Source organism: Scyliorhinus torazame, chromosome 6, assembly GCF_047496885.1.
Source record: "Scyliorhinus torazame isolate Kashiwa2021f chromosome 6, sScyTor2.1, whole genome shotgun sequence".
Lineage (NCBI taxonomy): Eukaryota > Metazoa > Chordata > Chondrichthyes > Carcharhiniformes > Scyliorhinidae > Scyliorhinus > Scyliorhinus torazame.
Genome location: NC_092712.1, coordinates 268,193,823 through 268,213,740, shown reverse-complemented (window position 1 = coordinate 268,213,740; position 19,918 = coordinate 268,193,823). Strand labels below are relative to the sequence as shown.

The window sequence follows — 19,918 nt, the reverse complement described above, 5'->3', positions numbered from 1 at the left end:
CGGGAGCAGCGGAAATTCCCTCACCTGTTGCCTCGTAAACGCCCTCACTTGCATATATCTGAAGATATTCCCCGGGGGCAACTCATACTTTTCCTCCAGCGCTCCCAGGCTCGCAAACTCCCCATCAATAAACAAGTCTCTCAATCTCCTAATTCCTGCCCGATGCCAGCTCTGGAACCCTCCGTCCATCCTTCATGGGACAAACCTATGGTTATTCCTGATCGGGGACCACACCGAGGCACCTGGTACCCCCCTGTGTCGCCTCCATTGCCCCCAGATCCTTAAGGTTGCCTCCACCACTGGGTTTGTGGTATACCTTTTCGGGGAAAGCGGCAGTGGCGCCGTCACCAGCGCCTTTTGGCTCGTTCCTTTACAGGACGCCATCTCCAGCCTCTTCCACGCCGCCCCCTCTCCCTCCCTCATCCACTTACAAACCATCGCCACATTGGCGGCCCAGTAGTAGTCGTCCAGATTCGGCAACGCCAGTCCCCCTCTGTCCCTGCTGCGCTGCAGGAACCCCCTCCTTACCCTCGGGGTCTTCCCTGCCCACATGAAACTCATAACACTCCTGTCTATTTTCTTGAAAAAGGCCTTAATGATCAGAATGGGGAGACATTGAAACACAAAAAGAAACCTTGGGAGGATCATCATTTTTACCGCCTGCACTCTGCCCGCCAGTGAGAGCGGCAGCATATCCCACCTCTTGAAATCCTCCTCCATCTGCTCCACCAGCCTCGTCAGATTGAGTTTGTGTAGAGTTCCCCAGCTCTTGGCTTCCTGAATCCCCAAATATCGGAAGCTCCTTTCCACTCTCCTTAACGGCAGGGCGTCTATCCCTCTTCCCTGATCCCCAGGGTGTACTACGAAAAGCTCACTCTTCCCCATATTTAGCCTATATCCTGAAAAATCTCCAAACTCCCTCAATATCTGCATAACCTCTGTCATCCCCTCTACAGGATCCGCCACATATAGCAGTAGGTCATCTGCGTAGAGTGACACTCGATGTTCCTCTCCCCCTCTAACCACCCCCCTCCATTTCTTAGAGTCTCCCAACGCTATGGCCAGTGGTTCAATTGCCAACGCGAACAGTAATGGGGACATAGGGCACCCCTGCCTTGTTCCCCTATGTAACCGAAAATACTCCGATCTTTGCCGATTTGTGACTACATTTGCCACTGGGCCCAAATGTAAAAAATCTGCAACTTTAGGAATGTTAAATCCTGCCGACTACGCCAAAAAGTAGGAATCTTTAATTTATGGGATCTTAACCTGTCAAACTACGCCAAGTTTGGGGGAAGCTTAGTTGATGAATCAAAGTCCTGGCGCAATACGACAAGTTGTAAGATTTGTAATATTTTTGGACTATGCCAAGTTGTTCGATTCCTTGTATTATTCGACTGTGTAAAGTTGAAGGAAGTTATATTATCTCTGCTATTCGGTTACCAGTAGCACTTTGCGAATACTGGGACTCAGCAGAAACTTCAGTTAAAACTTCTCAGGTGCCAAAAAGAATTGTTTTATTTGTAGTCACTTGATTACAATTTGAAATTCATTTAAAAGGCAATTCGTAGACAATTCGAAGCTTTCAGAGAATTACAGACATTATCTTTTTTTGCTTAGGCAGACAGCTCGAAAGTAACTTTTAAACGGTCAAAGTCTGGCAATGAAACATGAAGAGAGAGAGAAAGCTAATCTTCAGCTAAACTCAAACTCAAAGTCAAAAGTGCATTACATCACTGACACAGACTGGTAGAACCCCCAAAAGACATCGCCAAAAACAAAAACCTTAACAGACAGACTAAGAGAATTAAAGACAGCAATTACGGACAGACAGCACCAAAGACAACATAGAAAGACTCACTGACAGAATCAAAGACAGAAATTAAGGACAGACAACACAAAAGACAACACTAAAATGGCGGGCGGAAACTTTTCAGTTATACACTTTCATATCTGTCTTAAGTCATCTAATCACACCCCAATATAATCCTAATTGGTTTGGGTTAGACTCAAACACATTTGATTTGATGGCAAGCCGTCCATCTTCAATGTGCAACATTAGCTTTTCTGACTTGCTGTTATCTGCATTGTGAACAATGGTGCCTTCATGTTGCTATGGTATTCAGTCCTTGTCCTTGACAATTAGCACAAGCAGTGTCAAATTGTCTTGCAACTGTGCTGTTTTAGTGTCACACTGACTTTGAAAATATGCATTTGCCAGAACAACGGACCTCAGTAAAAGTGAATTATGCTGTATAAGTGGGTATTTAAAACTGGGGCCTAATATTTATGCTTAAACAGCTATCTTTTACCTATACTAGTTGTATTCGAAATACCTGGCTTCTACAGGCCCCATATAGGAGTTTGACCCAACTGACAAACCCATCCCCGAACCCAAACCTTCTCAACACCTCCCATAGATACTCCCACTCTACCCTATCGAATGCCTTCTCTGCATCCATCGCTACCACTATCTCTGCCTCCCCCTCCGCTGGGGGCATCATTATCACCCCCAACAGCCGTCGCACGTTGACATTCAGTTGTCTCCCCTTTACAAACCCTGTCTGGTCTTCATGCACTACCCCCGGGACAATCCTCGATCCTCGTCGCCAGCACTTTTGCCAGCAATTTGGCGTCTACATTCAGGAGCGAGATAGGCCTATATGACCCGCATTGCAGCGGATCTTTATCCCGCTTCAGGATTAGTGATATTGTCGCCTCCGACATTGTCGGGGGTAGAGTCCCCCCTTCTCTGGCCTCGTTAAAGGTTCTCGCCAGCAGCGGGGCCAACAAGTCCACATATTTCCTGTAAAATTCCACCGGGAACCCGTCTGGTCCCGGGGCCTTCCCTGCCTGCATGTTCCCCAGCCCTTTAGTCACCTCATCCACCTCAATTGGCGCCCCCAGACCTGCCACCTCCTGCTCCTCCACCCTCGGGAACCTTAGTTGGTCCAGAAGCTGTTGCATTCCCTCTTTTCCCTCCGGAGGTTGGGACCTATATAGCCTCTCATAAAAGGTCTTAAACACCTCATTTACCTTCCCTGCTCTCGCTCCGTAGTTCCCGTTTCATCCCTGACTCCCCCAATTTCCCTCGCCGCTATCCTCTTGCGAAGCTGGTGGGCCAGCAGCCGGCTCGCCTTTTCCCCATATTCGTATCTCATCCCCTGTGCCTTCCTCCACTGTGCCTCTGCCTTCCCTGTGGTCAGCATGTCAAACTCCGCCTGAAGTCTTCGCCTCTCTCTATATAGTCCTTCGTCCGGGGCCTCCGCATATCTTTTATCCACCATCACCTCCATGTGTTTAGCAAACTGTTTATCAAATTCCACGGCCATCACCACATAGAACACACAGTGCAGAAGGAGGCCATTCGGCCCATCGAGTCTGCACCGACCCACTTAAGCCCTCACTTCTACCCTATCCCCGTAACCCAATAACCCCTCCTAACCTTTTTGGTCACTAGGGGCAATTTATCATGGCCAATCGACCTAACCTGCACGTCTTTGGACTGTGGGAGGAAACCGGAGCACCCGGAGGAAACCCACGCAGACACGGGGAGAACGTGCAGACTCCGCACAGACAGTGACCCAGCGGGGAATCGAACCTGGGACCCTGGCACTATGAAGCCATAGTGCTAGCCACTTGTGCTACCTCGGTCATCTTTTCTGCCGTGCACGGCCCTGCCCAGCGACCCAGCCTCCGCCATCTTTCCTGCTGCCAGGCTGACCCTTTCGCTCAACGGTGAACTTTCACTTGCCCCCTTCTTCCCGGTGTCCTTCTTCTTAGTTTTAGACATCCCCCTCCTTCCTTAAGTCTTCCTGTGCCTATTCATTTAAACTCAACCGGGACCTGGGATTCATGTCGCATTACATTCATCCCCCACCATCTGGCCTGCAAAATCCTACCAACTGTCCTGGCTTGACACAATTCACACCTCTTTAACCTGGGGTTACCTCATCTCTGGATCTGTAAAGATTTAATCACCTGCTAAGGCTCGCATACCAAGCATTGTCTGGCATCTTTGAATTTGTCTATATATATGTTTCTGGAACATACCTCTTCATTCACCTGAGGAAGGAGCAGCGCTCCGAAAGCTAGTGACATCGAAACAAACCTGTTGGACTTTAACCTGGTGTTGTAAGACTTTGTACTGTGCTCACCCCAGTCCAACGCCGGCATCTCCACATCATATTCATTTAAAAATTGCCCCTGGGACTGGGCATTAAGTTCCAATAATTGAGTCTCGAGCAGGAGCTACCCAACGTGCGACTTCCTCCTACAAGCCGCCACCGGATGTCTACCTGTTTATTCAAGACCCCAATTTCTTACAGTCGCCTTTTCTTTAATTTCAACTGCTCTCTTTTTAGCTTGATTTATGAGATGAGAGGACTGTTCTAGAAGCAGAGATTGAGTAGAATGGACCACTGATCTCTGGAATTTAGAAGATTCAAAGGTGATCTCATTGAAATGGTAGATACTAAAAGGCTGTTTCCCCCTGCTTAGAGTCCAGAACAGGAGTCAGAATGTTGGCATTCGGGATGAACCAGTTAAGACTGAGATGAGGAGGAATATATTCAGTTAAAGGGTTGTGAATCTTTGGAATTCTCTACCTCAGGGAGTTGTGTATGTTCACTCACTGAGTATGTTCAATACTGACATTGATAGAATTTTGGACAGTAAGGGCTCAACAATCTGGAAATAGGGCAGGAAGGTGCAACGAATGTTGAAGTTCAGCCCTTGCTCCTGTTTCTTATAGTTGTTAAGGTAGTTATGATCTAAGAAAGTGGGCACTTAGTTTACAGAAAGAACATACACTTGGTAAACAACTTAGTTCATAGCCTGTGGAGTAGAGGGGGTCTGTCTGACTGGGAGACATTATGACCTCCTTTATCTTTGATTCTCCAATGCAGCATGACCTGAATCATTCATTAACGTATTCTTCAATAATCAATATTCGTTTTAAAAATGATTAAACATTTTGAACTAGTAATGTGTTTTATGTTCATAGGTTTGCCAATCAAGATCTCAGAAGCTGAAACTCGGGATTTGTATGGTGAGTTTATTTTCATTGCATCTTTTAAAGCACATTTATAGGGTGGCCCAGTGGTTAGCACAGCTGCCTCACTGCGCCGAAGACCCGGGTTCGATCCTGGCCCAGGGTCACTGTTCATGTGGAGTTTGCACATTCTTCCCCTGTCTGCGTGGATCTCACCCCCACAACCCAAAGATTAGGTGGATTGGCCACGCTAGATTGCCCCGTAATTGGGGGAAAAAATGAATTGGGTACTTTAAATTTATTTATTTTTAGTTAAAGCATATTTATAAATTTTAATATGTGTTCAGCTTCAGACATTTACAGAAGGACGGCACGGTGGCACAGTGGTTAGCACTGTGACAGGGACCTTGGTTCGATTCCGGCCTTGGGTAACAGTCTGTGTGGAGTTTGCACACTCTCCCCTTGTCTGCGTGAGTTTCCTCCAGGTGCTCTGCACAGTCCAAGGATGTGCAGGTTAGATGAGTTGGCCTTGATCAATGGGTGGGGTTACAGGGATAGGGCAGAGGAAATAGACTGCTCTTTCATCGGGTTGGTGCAGACTCGATGGGCCGAATAGTCTTTTTCTGTACTGTAGGGATTCTATGGATAAAAATTCTCATTTAAAACTGTGTTGCCTCACAATGCTTTTTCAACAATGCTAAGGATCTTGCTGTTGTTTGTTTTTATGTCTGTTTTTCTTATGAGGTTGTGTCGGGATGCAACTATTTTCATGTTTTCAGGACAGATATCTTCCATTTCACCTTATAATTTTTGACTGCCGTCTCTGACTGATGCTCTAACTGCAGTCAATGGAGTAGGCAATCTTTCCCCAAGACTTCAACAGCTGATCCAGATGGACTCACTTTAAACGTCAAGAATCTGCCGCAACTGATGATCCAGCTGACATCGTAAAATTCCACAAGGAGTACACTGTCTTCCCCCAATCTGTGGCACATTAAAAAGCAGGACTAATACTGAGTCAAAGTCAGAACTGGAAGTCAGTTGAATTGGCTGGTGGACAGCTAAAATCATATAGAGTCTGAGAGACTGGTCTTTCTCACGATCATGCAAATGAAAAAAACATTCAGCAATTGAATGATTGGCAGAATACTCACAGACCTAGTTTGTCAGTGTGTAATAACAGCAAATCCAAGTATAGGTTTGTGGCGTTCACAATGTATACAAACTATCCTCTTCTGTAGTTTAGAATACTAAGGTATGCAACAGGGTATGGGGCTGATTTTAACTCCCTTCAGTCATGTTTCTGATGGAACTCCCTATTACGATCCTGCCCCCACCTTCACTGTAGCCCTTGCCCTGAGATAACCTTCTCCCCATTCTCCAGGCACTTACCCCAAGATTCCCTTCTCTCTGGCACTGTTGCCTTTGCTCTGACACCACAAGACAGCCACAAAGAAGCTGCTGTGGAGACTTGTCTGTGACCCCAAACGCACAGATCCACTTCTGTGCATTGGGATCCTCATTAACACTGCATTAAGTTCTGTGCACTCACCTCGAAGTTCAGGTCACCAGGTGCACGCTTTTTAAAGGCAGTTGTAAATCACGGCACCACAAAGTCACGCTGACGTGGGATTTAATTTTTCATGGGGGTGTGATTCCAGCAGGTGCCACAATAATGAGATGCAAATGCATTCAAATTAAATTACTGACATTCAACGGTGGGAAACGTCACTGACGGGGGAGGGGATCAATCGCATCCTGGATTCACGTAGTTGGAAAACACACCTAGGGCCTTCTCGTAAAATCTTCTTATCTCACCACCAAACACGGCGGTCTCAATTGGGCGTGAAAAATCCTGGCCTATATCATTGGCCACAGGTCACAATTGAATCAGATCATAAGTCAGTGGTCTCAGTGCTGGATGAGAAGGAACTGACAAAGATGCTTCCCAGTATCCAGAGATTCTATTGATGCCTCATGAGGTTCACCTACAAGATGGTATACAGGGCAAAAAATAAACAATGGCAGACACACTTTCTAAGGCCACAGTGGGTCTTCTGATAAAACAGGATGTCAATCCAATCAAGGAAACTACTCCTAATTTACAGGGAGACAACTGCCAGTGATCACAAGTAAACTCCAACAGATTTGCCAGGAACATAAATGTGATGATTGGTGTGCCCACATAGAATTTACAGTGGAGAAGGAGACCATTCGGCCCATCGAGTCCGCACCGGCCCTTGGAAAGAGCACCCTACTTAAGCCCATGTCTCTACCTTATACCCGTAACCCAGTAACCTCACCTAACCTTTTTGGACACTAAGGACAATTTATCATGGCCAATCCACCTAACCTGCACATCTTTGGACTGTGGGAGGAAATCGGAGTACCCGGAGGAAACCCACGCACACACTGGGAGAACATGCAGACTCAGCACAGACTGACTCACGACGGGAATCGAACCTGGAACCCTGGAGCTGTGAAGCAACTGTGCTAACCACTGTGCTACCGTGGTGCCAAATCTGCCATTACTTCTAACAAGGGTAGCCACAACAAAGACCAAGCAGTGGTATCATGAAAGCTGGATTCGGACAACAAAAACACTTCTGGTCTACAATGATTTGCTGGTCATCCCAGTTTCCTGCAGCCAAAAAAATACACTAGGGTCACCTGGGCATCATCAAGTGCAGGACGCAGGCCCAATCTGCCATGTGGTAGCCTGGCATTTCCCGGACTACTCCTCCAGCAGTAGTGAGAACAAGATACGGAAAGGTTAAGGCCTCCGCACTGTATAAACGTATGAACACGGAGACTTAACACGGAGAAAATGGAGTAGTAGTAATGATGTAAAACGTGGGGAAACTGGAATAACTTGTAAATCTGTTGAAGACTTGGGGGGGGGGGGGGGGGAGCTATACAAGAATCTGGCACATAAAACGGTTAATATGGGGCTGAGTGTAATACCACCCACACGGTGATGTAAGAGAACATGACTTGCACCTCGGCTTCAGTGTTGCATTGGACAGAGCCGTGTATAGAAGCAAGCATGGAGACAGATTCTAGCTTGGACCTTTACTGTACCAAACTGTAATAACCCTTACGAGACCCACAGGGTCACATCAATAGATCTCCCCATGGGACCCGTAAAATATGAGCTCCCTCGCTAGTCGCAGAGGCCCGCCCAGCTGAGGTTCATAAATCCACCTAATATAAGCTGGCCCAGACAGGACCGGCATGATTGGTAGTCCCAGTTGGGATGTTTGAACTGTAAGCCAGTTTGCAGCCTTTATTTTGTACTGATTTATTAAATACTGTTAACTTCTCGGACCTCCAGAGTTTTTATACAAAGTATGTCGTTTCTAGTAACTCATAAATACTTACTGTTAAACTACCTAAGACTACCAATACCTTAAGACCTTCCAAACCACACCCAGCACCTAGAACAGAAATGAGATTATTGATGCCAGTTTCTAGAAGGAACTGCAGAGTTTGAATTCTTGCTGTCCTCTCCCTCAGTGTTTCCTTTCTTTATGTAACTGTCCTAAGATTCACGTTACACACTGTGTGGAGTTTGCACATTCTCCTCGTGTTTGCGGGGTCTCATCCCCACAACCCAAAGACGTGTAGGCTAGGTGGATTGCCATGCTAAAATTGCCCCTTAATTGGGAAAATAAAATTGGGTACTCTAATTTTTTTTTTTAAAGATTCACATTACATTTAATATTGATTCCAAGAGGCCACTGGGGTTGGAGGCTCTTGTTCTGCTTTTCTTTATTTAAAAGTTTGAAGAGTTGTGTGAAACAGAATTTCATTATTTGTTGGCTGTAAAACCCGATGTTCTGTTGCTGACATTTTGCAGCAAGACAGAAACAAGCAGTGGCAATGAGAAACACATTATAGATAGATGAACCTGAGCGACAGTCTAATCGGCTTCTCCTTGTTCAGCAGTGACAATCATACTCAAAATGTCTGTGCATTGGTTCTCTACCTGTGTAGTTTAGGGTGAGGAACACTTGGGCTTAGTGAATTAACCAAAGACTGCAACTACACTCGATGGGCGGGAGTCTCCGGTCCCCCTCAACCCTCCAGCCGCCTGTTCCTCGGTGGCACGTGATTCACTGGTGGTGGGATTCTTTCTTCCTGCCACTTGTCAATGGGATTTCCCATTGAAGCCACCCCACTCTGCTGGGAAACCCATGGGCGGGGGTGCATTGCCAGTAGGTAAAGGGAATCCCAATGGCCGGAGAATTCCAGCCAATGCAAGATCTTTATCCCATGCCTGCAGTTCATAGGGACGCCACTCAGTGGCAGCACCATTCTGGGTCTGATCATTGATATTAAGCACCAGTTTTGTTTCATGTAAACCTTTTTTTTGTCTTGACAGATTCGATATTTTCTTGTAGTTGTCCAGTTGAGAACCTCTGCTCCAGAACATTACCATATTGACAATTGATCGGTTTAATAGGACTTGAAGGAATTCTCCTGGCATTGACAGTTTGGATTCTTCCAACTCATTTTTCCACATCATCCTGTATAACAGTGTCCTAATAGTTAGGGTGGTCCCGGCTAGATAGGTAGCAAGATGCTTTAAGCAGATAAGCTTCATTGTATTAACTAGTTACATTCCAGCAGTGCTGCAGCATGGACTTGGAGATGCTCTAATTGTAACTAACCTGCACCTACCTCCATGTCGAGAGTTGATTAAATGCCTGCGTCTCTTTGGGGAGAGTGTGCATTTCATAATCGGGCAAGCAGAAACTGTGCGTTTTTAATCAACTTGGTTTAAAGACTCTGAAGAATGGGAATGGGTCATCAAAGTTTACCCAGCTGCCCAAAAGAAACATACCCAGCAATCAGAACCAACATTTTTGAAAATGTTTAAAGCTAAGTGCACAATAATTATTATCCCCCTAGCTCACTCCATGCCTGATTCTCCTACCCTGTTGGCCTTTATGGTGCCTCGTGCTTTTTATTCCCCCAATTCCTTTCCTTCCCCTGGTCCCCTTGCACCCATAGTTTGCTCCTCTCCCAGAATTATAAGAGTCTTAAGATGCCTTTCAGCCATCAATGCTATGCTGGTTCCTTGAACGAGCTATCAAGTTAGTCCACTCCTTTGGCCTTTTGTCATAGCTCTGTAAATTATTGACTCTCTCGCAAGGTTACAGTACCACAGGCATTGGTCACCCTCCAATACCTCACATCAGTACTCGTGTCAGCACAACAAGGACTGTCGGCAAACTATCCAACAATAGTTGGCAGCACGGTAGCATTGTGGATAGCACAATTGCTTCACAGCTCTAGGGTCTCAGGTTCGATTCGGGCTTGGGTCACTGTCTGTGCAGTCTGCACATCCTCCCCGTGTGTGCGTGGGTTTCCTCCGGGTGCTCCGGTTTCCTCCCACAGTCCAAAGATGTGCAGGTTAGGTGGATTGGCCATGATAAATTATCCTTTGTGTCCAAAATTGCCCTAAGTGTTGGGTTGGGTTGCTGGGTTGTGGGGATAGGGTGGAGGTGTTGACCTTGGGTGGGGTGCTCTTTCCAAGAGCCGGTGCAGACTTGATGGGCCGAATGGCCTCCTTCTGCACTATAAATTCTAGGATAATCTATGATAGAAAGTATTGAAGTCGAATCCTGCCCTCCCTATTCTAACATACTCACGTATCCAGCAGCCGTAAAAGTCAGTACTAGCAATCGTGGCAAACTCTACCCTTCTCAAATCCAATGGCACTGGTGCTAATCATTTTTTTTAAAATTTAAAGTACCCAATTCACTTTTTTTTTCCAATTAAGGGGCAATTTAGCGTGGCCATTCGACCTACCATGCACATCTTGGGTTGTGGGGGTGAGACCCATGCAGGCATGGGGAGAATGTGCAAACTCCGCACAGACAGCGATCCGGGGCCGGGATCGAACCCGGGTCCTCAGCACTGTGAGGCAGCAGTGCTAATTACTGCGCCATCGTGCCGCCGGCACAGGTGCTAATCATAACGCCACGAGTAGAGTTCCAGCTGAGATCAGCTAACTCAGCACAGACCAGGGGTTTCTAGGTGAGTGGGGGGTGGAATCAAACCTAAAATATGCTGTTCTGTGTGACATGGGCACTATAGTTTTACCTTTGAGACACCAGGAGAACCTCAGCCTCCACATCTGTCAACACACCTACTATGCTGTTCAGAGTTCAAAACCACCAGTGTCACATCTGAGGTATTTCTAAGACCCTCCTTGGCAAAGCAATGTGCCTCTCTGCTTCTCCTCTGATTGATCTACATCATGCTTCTGAATGCTTAGTGAAAATGTAAAACAATAATGAGACTATTCTAAATATAGTTTTGCAAAAGAAGCTTGTGACATTTGTAAACACAATGGTGTGTGTGGCTTCAGTTAGTTTTGTTCACCTGCACTGTCTAATGGGAATCTTCGTAAACCTCTAATATCTGTGAAAACCCTCCAGTTTTACTGTTTGCAATCACTGGTATCCTTTTTTCCAGGTCATGCCTGCGATATTCAGTTGCTGGACTCATCTGACACACTGACTGGTAAACAAAAGTTGTGGGGTCTGGAATCCTTCATTGAGGAAGTTCATCTCATTACGCCAAAGACAGATTCTTCATGAATATTCATATAACACAGGCTCTGTTCATTTTTTAAAAATAAAATCATCTGTTTTAATTCTCCCAATTTTCAAGATGGCTGGTGCACAAATGTAACCTGATTAATTTCCCTATCATGGGCTTATACCATTTTCTCACACCATGAGGAAAGACTTCTCTATGACCAACTGTCCCTGTCAGTTGATAGTCTATGTCTAGGTTGTTTGTCAAGACGATGTTTTATTTCTTATTGTCGAGATATAATAAACATGGCTGCCACATTCAGAAGTGCACCCCTGTACGTTTAATTACTGACTGCGTGTGAACAAAATGCCACGTTCATTGAGGGAAGCCAAGTACCTGCCTCGTCAGTGTGTGAATGACCATCATCTGTAACCGCTTCAAAAAGGCAGCCTTGTAATATACACTCACCATGTAGCCCCAATTTTAATTTTTCATTCAGTATCTAAATTGCAGATGTATAAAACTCAACAACTCCAAAATAGTCTGTATTACATTTACCTTGTGCAAAGCTCTGCAAACTGAAAGTAGAAAATAATCATGCCTTTACAATTATGAATTTTAATGTGCAATAAATCTGTCATGAGAAAAATGTACTGGTTCATTTTGTTTTCATAAATTAGTTTTAGTAACAGTGATAGAAGTATGACATGTGAGCTCTGAATCCACGATGGGGAGACAGATTTTGGAAGTGGTATGAAATTTCAGAACGTCATGTGGCAAAGATCAAGAATGTGAGTTTCTAGAGAATGCACAACAGACATTTTTCTTGGCAGGAATCTAGCTGGACAGCACTTTCTGGATCCTAATCTTGGAGTTCGAAGTTTTCTTGTGGTTTACTAGTCGAATGCAAAACATGGTCTGTTTGTGCCAGTGTTTACTCCTCTGTGCCAGACACTGTTCCAGATTTAGCAGTGGGATGTTTATGGCTTTGATAAATTTGGCATGGAACTGTGTTTGGTACCAACCATTTGGTTTGGATCTTTGATGTCGAAGTTGACTGTGGTCAGTGGTTAAAATGGAATTTGTAAGCGTCAACACATCCCTCACAATTTATTTAATTGATATAAATACTTTATCATATTCACATGAAGTGACAGAGCAATTTATCCCAAGGAAGTGAAGCATATTCCAGAATATCTTTTTCAAAAATACTTGTTTTAGAAACATGATTTTCAATGGAAAAATCTCCAAATGAAAATATAAAACAGATTGTGTCACAAAGTTTTTAAATGTTAACTCTTTTAGCTCTTTTCTTCATGACTATTCAGATCAGTCACTATTTTGCACACTCAATGAATTTCACTCTCCCACTGAAATCTTTCTTTCTCTACAGGTGAAATTTAATGACCTCCCTCATGACAAGTTTGGTGGAGAGGGGTGCCAGGTGGGTACCCCACCACCCTCTTGCCTCCACCCCAATTAAGTCTATGTCAAGAAGGCCCATGGGCGACTGACCCCCCCCCCCCAATTAATGCCCACTTAAGGGCCTCATCCCTCTGCTGCTGGTATGAACAGCCGTTGGCAGAGGCTCGCCAGGAGGGGAGCATGACGAGAAAAACTGGGGTGTGCGATTCCCTCATTCAAAGGCACTTAGCTCAGAGAGCCAACCTTGCTATCAGCCCCATTACTCTCCTCGCACAACCGTCCTCGCCTCATTGCCTTATGCCTTAACATGTCTATCGTTGCTCTGCCTTCCAGACTGACTTGGGTTGGATTGTCTTCTATATTTGGGGGTGCATCACCCCCTACTGAACCTCCACTCCATAACTCAGCCCCCTTGCCAAGTTTGTTTCAACCCGCACCCCCATAAAAGCACTAGCAGGCGTCCTCGCAAGGATGTTGGTCCCATTCGGTTCAGGTGCAACGCATCCGCCTTGTACAGGTCCCACCTTCCCCAGAAACAGATCCAGGAAACTAAAGCCCTCCCTCTTGCACCATCTCTTCAGCCACGCATTCATTTGCTCTGTCCCCCTCTGTCTCATTCTCTCTCAACTGCTCATGTGCGAATCTAGTTACAATGGGGGACTTAAATTACCCAAATATAGACTGGGATAGAGGTAATGTAAAGGGCAGAGGGGCAAAACGTTCCTAGATTGCGCTCAGGAGGATTTTCTACAGCATTGTGGGTCCAGTCCAACAAGGAAGCACTGTTGGACCTGACCTTGGAAATGAGGTGCGCTAAGTACTTCAAGTGTTATGGGGGAACATTTAGGAGACAGTGATCACTGTATTATAAGGTTCAGTATGATGGTAGGAAAGGACAATGGGCAATTCAGAATATGAATGATTAACTGACATCAACTTCAATAGGGCAAGAATGGAGCGAGATAAACTGGAACCAAAGATTGGTGGGGAAAACTGTAGTTGAACAATGGACTACAATCGAAAAAGAAATGGATAGGGCACAATCAAGATATATTTCCTCAAAAGGGAAAGGTAGGGAAAACAAATCCAGAGCACCTCAGATGAAAAAGGAGATAGAAATTAAGGTAAAGAATTAAAAGTGTGCTTATGACAAGTTGTCAGGTAGAAAATACAATTGAGAACTAAGTTGAATACAGAAGATTCAGAAGGAAGGTAAAAAAGCAAATAAAAGAAACAATTAGGGATTATGAGAAACGACTGGCAACCAACATAAAGGGGAATCCGAAAGTCATCCATCGGTACATGAATAGTAAAAGAAGGCGTAGGGCCAATTAGGGACCAAAAAGCGGATTTACTCACAGAACATACAGTGCAGGAAGCCATTCGGCCCATCGAGTCTGAACCAACCCACTTCAGCCCTCACTTCTACCCCATCCCCGTAATCCAGTAACCCCTCCTAACCTTTTTTTTTTTGGACACTAAGGGCAATTTAGCATGGCCAATTCACCTAACCTGCACGTCTTTGGACTGTGGGAGGAAAGTGGTGCACCCGGAGGAAACCCACGCAGACACGGGGAGAATGTGCAGACTCCGCACAGACAGTGACCCAGCGGGTCCTTTATGGAGGCAAGGGGCCTGGCTGAGTTGTTAAACCAACACTTTGTATCTGTCTTTACCAAGGAAGCAGATGCTATCCAGACCATGGTGACAGAGGAGGACTCTCATGAGAAGGGTTCAAAATTGATAAGGAGGTATTGCATTAACTGTCGGTACTTGAAGTTGACAAGGCACTGGGACCGGGTGAGATGTATCTGTGTGAAAATTGTAGGAGCACTGGCCATAGTCTTTCATCTTTCCTAGACTGAGGGAAGATGCCACAGGACTGGTGAAATAGAAAATAGCAGGAAGTGGCCATTCAGCCCTTCGAGCCTGTTCTGCCATTTAATATGATCATGGCTGATCATCGAGTTCAATACCCTGATCCCGCCTTCCCCCCATATCCCTTGATCCCTTTAACCCCAAAACATATTCTCGAGATTACAGATACATGACTCTGGGTGAAAAAATTTCTCCTCACCTCAGCCTAAAAGGTTTACTTATTACCCTCAAACTATGACCCCCTAGTTCCCCCACCATTGGGAACATTCTTTCTGAATCCAGCTGCCTAATCCTATTGAATTTTCTAGGTTTCTATGAGATCCACCCTCATTCTTCTAAACTCCAATGAATATAATCCTAATCGATTTAGTCTCTCCTCATATGACATCCCCACCAACCCAGGAATCAGCCTGATAAACCTTTGCTTCATTCTCTCCCCAGCAAGAACATCCTTCCTCAGATAAGACACAAAAATTGCACACAATACTCCAGGTATGGCCTCACTAATTCCCCATACAATTGTAGTAAAACAACCCTATTCTGGGCAGCACGGTGGCGCAGTGATTAGCACTGCTGCCTCACGGCACCAAGGTCCGAGGTTAGATCCCGGCTCTGGGTCACAACCCAAAAGATGTGCAGGGTAGGTGGATTGGCCAAGCTAAATTGCCCCTTAATTGGAAAAAATGAATTGGGTACTCAAATTTTAAAAAAATAAGTTTAAAAAAAAGTAGGGTGCTCTTTCCAAGGGCCGATGCAGACTCAATTGGGCCGAATGGCCTCCTTCTGCCTCCTGGGTTGAGACAATTCACACCTCTTTAACCTGTGATTATCCCTCTCCAGTCGCTCTGTCTGGAGCTGTAAAGACTTAATTCAGGGAATATACTTTGAGGCAGGTTCAGTCGAGGCATTCAAAACATAATTAGACTGTTATTTGAAGAAAAAGAATGTGCAGGGTCACGGGGAGAAGGCAGGAAAGTGACACTCAGTGAATCGTTCATTTGGAGAGCCAGTGCATACATGGTGGGTGAAATAGCCTCCTTCTGCAGCACTTTAACAATTCTGTGAGTCTGTGAACATGGACACTTGGCACAAATTCCTTGGTGGGAATTTGGAATTGAGTGACTGAATCACCTGATCCCAACCCAACCAAAAGCATCTAACCTACGTTCAAGAAGTATCAGAGTCAATCATTAACAATGTCCTAAATAATACAACCAAGGTCACCTCATCAAGCTGTTCCCATTAGCTAATGATACAAGGTTCAATTCCAGTCTTGGGTGACTGTGTGGAGTCTGCATGTCCTCCCTGTGTCTGTATGGGTTTTCACCAGGTGCTCGGATTTCCACCCGCAGACCAAAGATGTGCAGGTTAGGTGGATCGGCCACACTAAATGGTCCCTTAGTGTCCCAAGATGTGCAGGTTATGGGGACAGGGCGGGGGGAGTAGGCCTAGGTAGGGTGCTGTTACTGAGGGTCAGTGCAGAATTGATGGGCCAAGTGGCCTCCTTCTGCACTGTAGGTATTCTGTGGAAAGTGGCACAGCTTTCAGGTTTTGGGCAATACATGCAAGGTGGAATGTTTGTAAGAACTTTTTTATGATAACTTGGAACTTACGTCCGTGTGAGGTTTGCACATTCTCCCCGTGTTTGTCTGGGTCTCACGCCCACAACCTAAAGTTGTGCAGGGTAGATGGATTGGCCATTCTAATTTCGAAAAAAAGGATTTGGTACTTTAATTTTATAAAAGTGTAAAAAATAACTTTGAACTCGCTGCCTACCAGGGTGACTCAAGCAGAGACGATCAATGATTTTAAATGGAAACCGGTCAGCTACGTCAAAAATAAAAGTACTCGCGGCACTGATTAGGGCAGCACGGTAGCATAGTGGTTAGCACAGTTGCTTCACAGCTCCAGGGTCCCAGATTCGATTCCAGGCTTGGGTCAATGTCTGTGCGGAGTCTGCACGTTCTCCCCGTGTCTGAGTGGATTTTCTCCGGGTGCTCCGGTTTCCTCCCACAGTCCAAAGATGCGTGGGTTAGGTGGATTGGCCATGCTAAATTGCCCTTCGTGTCCAAAAAGGTTAAGTGGGGGTTACTGGGATAGGGTAAATACGTGGGCTTGAGTAGGGCGTTCTTTGTAAGGGTCGGTGCAGACTCGATGGGCCGAATGGCCTCCTTCCGCACTGTAAATGAAATGAAATCTATGACTATCGGGATAGGACTCAATGGGATGGGAAAGCCAGCACAGACTCGATGGGCCAAAGGGCCCTTTCCTCTGCTGTGATGTCAAGTAAGAATGATTGCAATGCTGTAGTGAGCAGGGGGGCAGCAGCCCTCCAGCTGCTGTGGGTATTCTCTGCCTTGTCGGACGCTCCTTGCCCAGTAGAGGACGTCCAGTGAAGGGCAGAGGAGTGAGTGAGGGCGATGTGCAGCGCTGAGGGTGAGCGGCAGCCCCGCAGCCTCCTCCGGGACATCGAGCTCAATGTGCTCGAGTGCAAAGTCTGCTTCGAGCGGTTCAGCAGCAGCCCGGCCCGCCGCCCCTGTGCCCTGCCGTGCGGGCACGCCGTGTGCCGGCACTGCGCCTCGGCCCTGAGCCACCGCCGCCGGGCGCAGCAGGCCCAGGAGGAGGCCGCCGCCGCGCAGCTCGAGTGCCCCTTCTGCCGGAGGAGCGGGCCGCTCTCGCAAGCTGCCGACTGCGTCCCGCTGCTGCAGCTGGCCGAGCTGCTGTCCGGAGCGGGCGGCGAGCCCAGCCCGGCGGCGGGGGGAGGAGGCGGCGGCTTCAGGCCGGAGCTGTGCGCCGTCTTCGGGGGCTGGGGCCGGCTGCTGAACCCGCGGGGCCTGGCGGTGTGCGGGCGCTCGGGGGCGGTGGCCGTGGTCCAGGACGGCGAGCAGCCGCTCGGTCTCTTCGAGCGGGGGGGCCGCCCGCTGCCGGGCCCGGACCGGGGGCAGCAGCAGCTCCGCTACCCGCTGGACGTGGCGCTGGCGGGCGGAGGGCGGCTGCTGCTGGTGACGGACGCCGGCGACTCGTCGCTCAAGGTGTTCCGCTGGGGGGCGGGCGGGCGGCCCGAGCTGGCGTTCACCCGCGACGGCTTCGGCCTACCCTGGGGCCTGGCCGGCGGCCCGGCCGGCGGGACGGTGCTGCTGACCGACTGGGCCCGGGGCTCGCTGCTGCGGCTCACCCTGCAGCTGCCGGCCGGCGGCCTGCTCCAACAGGAGAGCGTGTGCGAGCGGCTGTGCGGGCCCCGGGAGGTGGCCCTCTGCCCGCTCGACGGCTGCGTCCACGTCGTGGAGCACTTGGCGGCGTGCCCCGGGCGGCGGCGGCTCAGCACCTTCAACAGCCGGGGGCAGCTGCTCCGCCGGATGGACAGCCTGGGCTTGGGCCCGGGGGGCGGCCTGCCCGCCGGCGTCTCCGCCATCGCCGTGGACGGTCGGGGCAACGTGCTGCTGGCCGACGGGGACAGCGGCGCCGTGCTGTGTGTGGGCACCGTGGACAAGGCCGAGCGCCGCACCATCATCGACCAAGGCCTCATCCGGCCCGTGGCCCTGGCCTGCCCCGCCGACGACACGCTGATCGTCCTGGACGCCGGCGACCACACCTGGAAAGTCTACCGGAGCCGCACGCCAGAGGCGCCGGACTCAACCGCCAGCCTGCGATGACCACTCGCCAGGAAGCCCGCCGCCGCTCCGCTGACACCCCCACCCCGGGGTCGACAACCGCAGGGCCCGGAGACCGGCCGCAATTTATAAAGACTTGTTCTTTCCTCCAAAAATACTCTCAAAGACTGGAAATGGAATTGAGATTTCGTCTCCTCCGCTGGAAACCTTTTGACGGAGAGGAGGCCGCCCTTCTAAAAGAGTAAAACTTTGCTGTGTATCTGCAAAGGTCCGGGATACAGGTGGGGAAAGTCCTTTCAAAGAGCAAATACACTTCAACCGAGAAGCTTGTTCCCTCCCCACTGTACCAGTGCAAGATTTCTCTCCTGATTACTCATAAAATATTCTTTACTCGATTTAGTTTGAATTTCTCTTTTTTTTTCACTACTAGCAGACATTCCTGTCATCCTCTCATCTCCCAATGTTATTAAAAATAACAGCCTTTTCACATCCCCCAGTGCTTTCAAGCCAGCCAGATTACTTTTGAAGGATAGTTACAGTTTTTTATGATATTTGAGGAAGAAATTTTGGGCAGGACATAAGGAGAACGCCTCTTTTCTGAATAATGCTGCAGGAACGTTTGCACCGTCAGGCAGATGTAGCATGGGTTTGACAACTCAACTCAAAAGGCTGCGCATCTGACAGTGTGTTGCCTCCGTGGAAGGGGACATCACTATCATGGATTCACTGTGGAGGCGACAAAAACAACCATCTGACTAGGAGACAAGAGCACTGAAGCAAGCTGACGTGGGTGCAACCAAGCCTTGACTGTTTCAAATTAGTGGTCATTCTGCATGTGACGGTGGCAATAGACATTTGAACTGAGGACTACCACAGCTGAGGATTGTTACAAGTGACCACGCTCATGCCTCTCCACTGTCATCCAGCTGGGTGGGACTGCCTTCACTTGGTTCCACTGTTAAATTATCAGTCTGCTTCTCTGACTGCTTATCAGTACTGGCTGAGCAGAAATTTCCTCCAATTAAATATCAGGAAGACTGAAGCCATTATTTTATGCCTCCAGACAAAATTCCATTCCCTAGCTCCCGATTCCATCCCTCTCCCTGACGACAGTCTGCGATTATGCCAGTCTGTTTGCAATCATGGTGTAACATTTGGTCCTAAGATGAGCCAGGCTCGAAACGTTAGCTCCCTTCTCTCGCCCCAGGCACTGTCAGACCTGCTGAGATTGTCCAGTATTTTCAGTTTTTGTTTCAAAGCTCATAGTTGTGCCATCACTGAAACCACCCCACTTCATCCCTGTCTCAGCTCATCTGCTGCTGAAACACTCACTCATGCCTTTGTTACCATTAGACTTGACTATTCCAATGCGTGCCAGGCTAGTCTCCGTAAATTTGAAATCATCAAAATCTCTGCTGCCTGTCCTCACTCGCATTAAGTCACATTTGCCTAACACCCC

General features: G+C 47.6%; 2 protein-coding genes across 4 annotated transcripts in view; both read left to right on the top strand.

The window, feature by feature from the left end:
- Positions 1–12,194, top strand: part of LOC140425423 (probable thiopurine S-methyltransferase) — a 72,029-nt gene extending 59,835 nt beyond the window's left edge. For all 3 annotated transcript variants that reach the window (XM_072509691.1, XM_072509690.1, XM_072509693.1), the window contains 2 exons: positions 5,006–5,050; positions 11,480–12,194. In XM_072509691.1, the coding sequence (XP_072365792.1) occupies positions 5,006–5,050; positions 11,480–11,604 (170 nt within the window). In that variant the 3' untranslated portion in view covers positions 11,605–12,194. The remainder of the gene's footprint in view (positions 1–5,005; positions 5,051–11,479) is intronic.
- A 5,002-nt stretch (positions 12,195–17,196) lies between these two features.
- Positions 17,197–18,854, top strand: LOC140425422 (E3 ubiquitin-protein ligase NHLRC1-like). The gene has a single exon (XM_072509689.1). The coding sequence runs from the start codon at positions 17,269–17,271 to the stop codon at positions 18,499–18,501; it is 1,233 nt and encodes a 410-aa protein (XP_072365790.1). The 5' UTR covers positions 17,197–17,268; the 3' UTR covers positions 18,502–18,854.
- The last annotated feature ends 1,064 nt before the right edge of the window (positions 18,855–19,918 follow it).

Excerpts from the sequence above, each read along its gene's own strand:
- LOC140425422 (XM_072509689.1), top strand. The coding sequence starts at position 17,269 with ATGTGCAGCGCTGAGGGTGAGCGGCAGCCCCGCAGCCTCCTCCGGGAC.